The sequence below is a fragment of the Papaver somniferum genome, chromosome 6 (assembly GCF_003573695.1).
Source record: "Papaver somniferum cultivar HN1 chromosome 6, ASM357369v1, whole genome shotgun sequence".
Classification (NCBI taxonomy): domain Eukaryota; kingdom Viridiplantae; phylum Streptophyta; class Magnoliopsida; order Ranunculales; family Papaveraceae; genus Papaver; species Papaver somniferum.
Window position 1 is genome coordinate 36,718,524 of NC_039363.1, and position 8,195 is coordinate 36,726,718.

The 8,195-nt window shown below is 35.9% G+C and overlaps 2 protein-coding genes across 4 annotated transcripts; both read right to left on the reverse strand.

The window, feature by feature from the left end:
* LOC113285589 (defensin SD2-like) lies at positions 1-518 on the reverse strand. Its single transcript, XM_026534422.1, has 2 exons — positions 436-518; positions 1-348 (listed from the first exon to the last, which is right to left on the reverse strand). Exons 1-2 carry the CDS (start codon positions 455-457, stop codon positions 161-163), a joined length of 210 nt encoding a protein of 69 aa, XP_026390207.1. The 5' UTR covers positions 458-518; the 3' UTR covers positions 1-160.
* A 328-nt stretch (positions 519-846) lies between these two features.
* On the reverse strand, positions 847-7,721 carry LOC113287316 (cytochrome P450 97B2, chloroplastic-like). 3 transcript variants are annotated; one of them, XM_026536030.1, is made up of 14 exons: positions 7,502-7,721; positions 7,183-7,304; positions 6,895-6,992; positions 6,437-6,521; positions 5,995-6,233; positions 4,642-4,815; positions 3,897-3,944; positions 3,697-3,756; positions 3,453-3,539; positions 3,250-3,338; positions 2,620-2,711; positions 2,229-2,290; positions 1,480-1,629; positions 847-1,397 (listed from the first exon to the last, which is right to left on the reverse strand). In XM_026536030.1, exons 1-14 carry the CDS (start codon positions 7,651-7,653, stop codon positions 1,179-1,181), a joined length of 1,677 nt encoding a protein of 558 aa, XP_026391815.1. In that variant the 5' UTR covers positions 7,654-7,721; the 3' UTR covers positions 847-1,178. The 3 variants fall into 3 exon arrangements, with proteins under 3 accessions (XP_026391815.1, XP_026391816.1, XP_026391817.1); XM_026536031.1 differs by having other exon boundaries at positions 6,895-7,002; positions 7,121-7,304; positions 7,502-7,528; XM_026536032.1 differs by lacking the exon at positions 7,502-7,721 and having other exon boundaries at positions 6,895-7,002; positions 7,183-7,293.
* Positions 7,722-8,195: the final 474 nt, after the last annotated feature.

An 8,195-nucleotide genomic window follows, 5' to 3' on the forward strand; every position in this document is an offset into this window, starting at 1 on the left:
TTTCAGTCAACTCTCTTTTTGATTTGCAAGCTCAAATACATGGGGTTAAAAGGGAGACATATTATTCCATACATCGGTAGATCCAAATTAACATTACTCTCCCGAATTGCCGATTCTAAACAAAAGAGTAAATCTTTATTTCTAGATCATCATATTTCGTTTAAATACAAGGATTTTGGCAGTAACACCGTCGGCGGAATCCGCGGCAATGACCATCTGAGAATCTTTCAGTTTGACAGACGTTTCGGCAATTGGTGTCACTAACACAGGGCCCTCTGAATTTATGGCTTTTTGAGTCGCACATCCTGTTTGTCCTAGCACCATCAACCCTCATCACCATCGCCTCCTCTGGGAATCACATAAAAGACCAAACCATATAGTCATAAGTTTTAGCTAAATGAAAATATATATGCTAGCAAGGGATGAGAAACTTACGGAATGTTAACAGCAGCAACATGAAAAAAACAGAGCCAATAACGGACTTGGTGCGAATGACTGAAGCACTATACAACTTTGCCTCTCTGAAATGTTTTTGGATGAAAATAAATGAACAACTAATGCAGCTAGCTAGCTTGTTTATAACCAGGGAAACGGCAAGAATAAAAACACTACGTGGCTGGTAAGTGTCGATACGTGTTTACTGCCTTTTGACATGCGTCCAAAGTGCTGGTGACACCTAAATTGCATGCAGGTCCAAGTTTTACCATTTGCATACACCTTTTGCAAAAATGTCCTGGGCGTAACGCCCACGAAAATTTATTGGTTTAGAGGCAACTAGAGATATTACGTGAGTAGCATTTAATGACCCGCACTCAAAGTATCTGACACAAGGCTCATCATATTTCTCCATACGATCAGTGACGGAACTAGAAGGTAGTTAGCACGATAGTTTTAAACACAACTGCTCACGATAAATTAGTCATACAGTGATGATACCACACCAGGATCTGTGCCACACCGTAAATTTTACAAAATTACAAATTCAGGGAATGGTACAAATTTTGGAACCTGCGGTAGTATTTGCTAGTCGCTTCTAAAAATAAAGCATGCGTGAGTGAACCAAATGCACGATATATTCCGTGCCTTTTGGGTAGTATCAAAAATTCCATAACAGAGCCTCGCCATGCTATAGTGGCTTAACAGGATGTTAGGAACTGCTTTTAAACTCGGTCTCTCGATCACTGATGTCTCTTTCTTAGCTTGCACCATAGACCATTCTTAGTATGAATTGTAGCCCCTGTAACTAGTTCCACAGACTCTGGAGATCCCTTAAGCTCAATATCGAAATTCTGCAACAACCTAGCTAATGCTACAGTAGATTCCATCAGGGAAAACTGGTCTCCTACACACTTACGAGGCCCTCCGCCAAATGGTAAGAAGGCAAAATCTGCAATGATCTGAAATATCGAAGAGACGGTTAAAGTACCAATGAGTGTCGAAGGTATATAATAATTTAGTCTGGTAGTAGGTATTTTGTACCTCGTTGGGGTACATTGCTCCAGGATTTCTGGAAGGATCAAAACCTGCCCATCCTTCTATACCTTCACTTTTCTTTTGCACTAAGAACCTTTCTGGTTCAAAATCATTAGGCCGATCCCAAAAATACGGAGACTGGTGAAGATTGTAAACCTGGAAAAGAACAAGTTAGTTTCTTGTAAACCTTCAAGTTAGGAATTTAATTTAATACAAACGAAAGAGGTATACAATAACCATCTCAGGTTGTTCGTCATCATAATATCATTATCATGGGTACCAGATTCATAGAATCATGAATCAACTTTCTAACATCCTCTCTCCTTCATTCTCTAAATCATAACGGGGTTTAGCAAATAGTAGGAAGGATTTAGGTGCTGACGAGTACAGAACTCGGGCTGTCAGTATCATCACCCACTTTACCACTGTAATACAGTGACACCTGCAACCATCTATTTGATTTCCTTACGAGGAAATCCCTTCTTTTAATAACAGATTTTAGACAATATATTAGTACAGGGCAAATCTGAAGATAGAAATAGCCAAAGTTGCTGCATATTCTGATTCTGATTCTCCGATTTATTTATTCATGTTATAATGTAAAGCCTACGCTCAAGCATTTCAGTCTTTCCACTCAACACTAACTTGAGAACTTATTGTTGAAATATATACTGCTAGAACAAAATCTTAGTGGATAGATTACTTTCTTGCAATAAATATTACGAGAATACTCAGATGTTAAAAGAACTACTTACAGAGATAAAGATGTCAGTCCCAGCAGGAATTGCATATCCATCTTTTTCCCCGTTGTATCCTCCTGCATGATTGATTGAACATTGGGCATCATCCAGTGATATCCACAAAATTCAAGTAAAAAAGGTAATTGCAGTACAAGGTGATATAACCACATTGTAATGACCTGATGAACCACAACTGCAGTCATCATTTATTATATACATGTCAGTTATATAGAGCTAATAATGTGGAGTCGGTCAGACACTAGGTGGTTGTACGAGGAAGTCTGGGGTGAGTCCCACTTGCATCCATAAGTAACATGTAATTATCTAATCTACAAAACATTTCATATGAGAGAGTATCAGATGATTCAGCAAACGCCTATGTCTTGGTGTAAGAGAGAACAGGTACCTGGCAATACATCAGATTTGAGGGAACGCCTAATAAGCAATGGGGGTTGAGGATATAAACGCAGTGATTCCACAACAATAAGTCTTACGTACCTAAAAGAAAAAGGTTTACTGTTAAATAGTACTCAAACAACCTAGAAATAAGGCCTATCCAATAATCGCAATACCAACTTGAATATATACATGCACACAGGTTTAATACGCTACAAAAAGTGTTTAATGAAGTACGTGTTAGAAAAGTTTGTCATATCATATCTTATATTTCTCTGCTCTAAAGATAGTGATCAGCATATCATTCATCTAGTTGGTCCAGAATCCAGATAAATTTGGAAGCTAAAGTTTGAATGTTTCGGATTGTTGGACAAGACAAATGATGATCATGAATGTGATCTAAACACTTAGATTTAGGTAATTATGATTTTTTGACGTGCCATATAACATTCTGGTTCAGTTTGGAAGAGGTACTCTCAATTCTTAACACCATAATTCATTTTTCAGTTTTCTTCATCTTGTATAAAAATGGTTCTGTGGACTAATAACACATGTAATAAGTTAATTTTGATAAAAACTTCACAGATAATACCCAGAACCAAAGATTTTGTTACCACTTCCGCAAGCAAGTGTGACTTACTCCAAATTCTTGACGCATTCATAAGTTGTTTTGCGACGACCAATGACAGAATCAATCTCAGCTTGAGCTTTTCTCATTTTTTCAGGATTCTGTATTTATGAACTAAACTCAGAACAGCTAAATTTCTGATAATTCTCAATAGAAAGCAAACTTTACCAGTTTATATCTGTAAGTCTTATTTTAAAAGGAACTGCAGTACGAACCTGAGCGAGTAGGAAAACAGCCCAAGTTAGAACAGCAGCAGTTGTTTCATGTCCAGCAATAAGCATGGTCATCAGGTCATCCCGAAGCTGTAATATCAAAGTAAGAGATAAAATAGTGACTTACGATACAAACTGAAATTGAAATTCAGTTGCACTCGTTTAAGGGAAAAGAAAGCAAGAATTACAGTCATAAATAATTTACGTGTGTATAGATTTAATAAACGAAGAACGTTAGATAGTTTACCTGCCGGTCGTCGACATCAGCTCCACGCATATCAACTAGAAAACGAAGAAGACTTGCATCCTGCAAGCTTACCGCAAACACAAAGTGCAACATTCATTGTGACTTGCTTTTCTAGTATGTTACATGCGAGAGTAAAAAATCTTGAGTTAAAAAAAAAAGGTGGAATCTGTTTAACAGTTTCTTGGAGAAGTCAAATCAACCTTCAGATTTGAGTAGTCTCTTTGTTGCAGTTTCTCGACATCTGTTTCCTGCCAAAGAACAAGAGAGTTGAACTCAAAAACTGACTAAATGTTCAAGTTTGAGGTCTATGCATACATGGCTATTGTCTATAGTTGGCAGCATAATAGTCTTGAGTCAAGCAGTGAGTTTATACTTATGTAAAGAGTAAATACTGGTTTCTTATGATGACTCTTAAATTTATTAAAGATACATGCAAGGCGTAAAATTCTGCTTTAATAGAGCTAAAAGATTTTCACTTAACTATAGCTTACAGCTCGAAAAGAAACACTTCTAGTTCAACCACATTGATTTCTGTAAACATATCTAGTTAAAAACTCAATAAACCAATCAAGCCTCACCAGAATCAAGGTGGACGGATCCAGTAATCTCATGAACAATGCACCGTCATTCAACAAGATATCTAACTAGAGAGGTTATTTCTTGTAAGAATATTACATTAGACCGTATCTTCTTACAAATCCAACACCATAAAAAGCCAGTCTTGCGCAATTTATATTGTTTCTGCAGGATCATTTAAGAGCTTAATATTCTAAACAATCTATTTATTTCAGAGACATCATTTAAAAGGATAAAAAAAGGAACATTATCTCTTCGATTATCACATTTTCAAATCATCCGTGATTTACTTTTCATCAAAATATGAGTAATTAAATCATGAGAATTGAACTTAAAATATCAACTTGTTCAGCTAAGGTTTCATCTAACCTCCCTTGTGTCTTTTGCATTTCTTATAAGCCCATCAAGGCAGTCGTTGATAACCTTAAGGTCATTGTGAAATTTACGCTGCCTTGGAACAAGCCACCTCACCAGGGGGAGTTTCCAATAAGGAATATAGAAAGTTGATCGGTGTTCTGCTTCGAAAAGAGTACCATATACTGCCTACAGTGAAAACAACAACATATAAATTAGTGATTAACATGGTTTATAATATCTATTCAAACCAAATGGACTACAGCAAACCACTTCAGAAATATAAATTACTGCTTGAACCACATAAAAACCCCTAGTCTTACATTCCGTAAATGAGAAAGAAGTCCACTTAGCATTGTTTGACCAAACCTATTTAATTAAAACATACACTGGCAGCAAGCGCCTCCTTCATTTTCAAAACCCACCACTGAGACGGCTTAGGGAAAGTTTTTTTTGTTCGTATATTAAAACAAACATCCTGAGCCCGGAAACGGGTCCAAGTTTTAGCAACATAGCGAGAATCACTCTACTGAATGGGGAGCAGTACCAGATCCTGTACACATTGTCTAACTATTTTTGTGCAGAGCTGCTTGTTTTAAGCAATGACTGCGAGACAAGAGTAAGCTAAATTGTATAAACACCTGCGCAAAGCGGGAGAACTATTGATAAAGAGTTGGGAAAAGGAACAAAGATTCACTTTGCTTGTTGTTGGTTGTTTTCCATAGTTACAGATTTACAGTTGGGCTAAGTACTTACATGCTATTGTTTGAAAACTTCTTATTCCTTATCTGTCATACATTTAAGCCCTTTAGGTATAACACAAGAGTGTACATCCATGAGGCAGTAGTACATGATATCTTTCTTGGTGTACCATAACATGATGAGAGAAAGAGGTTGACTCACTGCTAGAGCTTCATCTCTTCCCTCTGTCTCAATGAGTAAAATCCTTGTCATCTACGAATTAAGTTTTTCAGATGAACAATATTAATTTCAGATGTCACAGACTGTGCTTTTTATGACACCTGAAAATTACGATACCCTGTGGTGTAGGTAAATTCTTACCTTAGCATTCTATCAATGTAATCTATAAATCAGCATTTTAATCAATAACAATCAATCTGTCCTGCAAGTAGTGAAAGTATTTTACTGGGAAACCATTAACATTTCTGGCCAAATACCACCCACATCAAACAATTTTTCTACATCTTAAACCTAATGTGTAAGGGCAATATAAACCAGATTAAACTTTAAATGTACACTAACCAAAATATTGCATAACCTATGGCTGTTGGAGAAACACTAAGTATAAGGATCGACGGTAAACAACAGCATAGTAGACACTTTATATTTATAAACTAATCTTCGTACCTTAATTACAGGAGATTCTTTACTGACGGAGCCAAAGTCATAGTTAAAGACACCAAGCCCAATAATGTCAAGAGCCAAATTTGAAAACTCAGCTTCCAGATCCAACTCAATTGTGTTTCCTCCAAGTCTTTCCTCTACTTCCAATAGTCTATCAATTTTCGTAATGGTTCTATCTGAACAATCAGTAAATATTTTGACCATAGCTTCCAGGAATAAGGTATGAAAACCAGGAGCAATAACTGCATTGCAGGAGGATAAAATCAAGCTTCTGCATTACCAGATTACCATATAAAGGTAGCACCAGAAATTGCAATGCGGAGAACATGAAATCAATAAATTTAGATGTTGAAATTCTAGAAGATAGGAGGGATAACATAATGTAATTAGAAGTTTCTGAAAGAATAGGCAGGCCTAGATTACAAAAAAACATCTTGATGCTCACCTCTTCTTCTTAGCTTCCAAGTCTCAAGATCAGCAGGTATAAGCCCTTTTCCCATTATCGGTTCTAGGATATCAGCAAGTACTCCCTAATTGAAAGATGAAATAGGAGTATAAAAAATCAAATGGACAACTTAAGTGCTTCACAATGTTATAGCTTACAGAATGATGTCATATAGAAGCTTTTGGAGTAAACAATTGTTAATAGATGATAAATAAAGTGTTTTTGATCATACTATATACCTATTTGATTTAAGTGGCTAGCAAGAAGATGAGTCCTCAGATTAAAAGTTCAAATAGACTCTCAAAAGATGGAAGGTGGCAAAACTGTAGATGTTATTTACATTGACAACCATGAAATATGCTACACAAAAAAATACTATAGAAGGATGCACAACAAAACACAACACTAACTAGCATTACAATCAAACAAGAAAAAATTCTCAAAGTACGATATCATACCTTATCATAAGAAAATGCATTTTCACGTAAGATATATCTCGCAACAATGGGGTCCGATACGACAACAAACGCTTTTGGTCCAAATGCAAGTTTGTAAACTGAGCCATACTGCCAATAACAACAAAATGATTTGCTTGCAAAATATAAACCCAAACCAAAACGTGACTTCAACACACATTTGCAAGCATTAGTAAAGTATCTAGGGATAAGGCTAAAACATGTTTACCTACAAGAACCAATCATAAAGAGAGAAAAAAAGAGGTCGGTCGAACAAATCGGTAACAGCACCTTCAGCAATGGGCATTGAACCAAGGTTTCCACCACTCAACAAATTAGTAAGAAGATTGCTTGCATTATCAAGTATATTTCGCTTAATTTTCGGTTCTTCTTCTGTATCTGTAGACTGACATCTGAAACAAGACACAATTTCACACAATTCTAATCAATAAGTTACTCTGCTGCCCATGAAAATCACAACCCTTAATTTATTTATTTTACTGAACAGTTCTAATTGTAGAAGTCATACATAATTCTCAATTGAACTATGTAGATAGCAATGATAAAGATTCAATTTATATACTGCGGTGAGTAGAAAAAGCATGTGTACCTAATTCGACACCGATTTTTCTGAAATAATATCTGAAGAGTAGCTTTTGAGTATGAATTTGCTAATCTCGAAGTACCAAAATCAAAAGAATTGATTCTATGGAAATTGCCATGAACAGGCATTGGAAGCTGCTGCACACTAGCAGTAGCCATAGCAGAATTTTAATCTTCCGTTCAGAATTTTAAATAATCTTCCCTTCAGAATTTTAAACTTCCCTTTTGGTTGTGGAAAGAAAGACTGGACTGGTCTGGAATCTCAAAGTGGATGACTTACCAACAAAAATAATCTCGAAGTGGATGACTCGTACACATCCAATCAACTTCTGCCACGCTGAAAATTTAAATGTTAATTTTGAGGTAAATTAGTAACCCCTATTTTTATGTAAGAAACCTATTATAATGGCCGAAGGATTCGGTTTTGACTGCTCTTATGAACTCAACTATCCTAAATATGGATGAGGGGAGACCTAATTTATTATCAAAAATACAAAAATATTCTTTCATAATCAAAATAATCATCAAATCTTAAATCCTGAAAACTAAAGTTAAAAAAAGAAATGTATCTTCTTCTTCATCTCTTCTTCTCCTCCATCGCCTCTAATTCTTCTTCTTTTTCCTTTTTTAATTCCACGATTATTAATCGTCGATTCTTAGCAAGTAATAACTTTAAACGGGTAAGAATCGAAAACCCAACT

Excerpts from the sequence above, each read along its gene's own strand:
- LOC113285589 (XM_026534422.1), bottom strand. The coding sequence starts at position 457 with ATGTTGCTGCTGTTAACATTCC. Across the intron at positions 349-435 it reads GTTGCTGCTGTTAACATTCC|AGGAGGCGATGGTGATGAGG; the intron begins GTAAGTTTCTCA and ends TGTGATTCCCAG.
- LOC113287316 (XM_026536030.1), bottom strand. The coding sequence starts at position 7,653 with ATGGCTACTGCTAGTGTGCAGCAGCTTCCAATGCCTGTTCATGGCAAT. Across the intron at positions 6,522-6,894 it reads ATGCATTTTCTTATGATAAG|GGAGTACTTGCTGATATCCT; the intron begins GTATGATATCGT and ends TCTTTCAATTAG. Across the intron at positions 2,291-2,619 it reads CAAATCTGATGTATTGCCAG|GAGGATACAACGGGGAAAAA; the intron begins GTACCTGTTCTC and ends TCAATCATGCAG.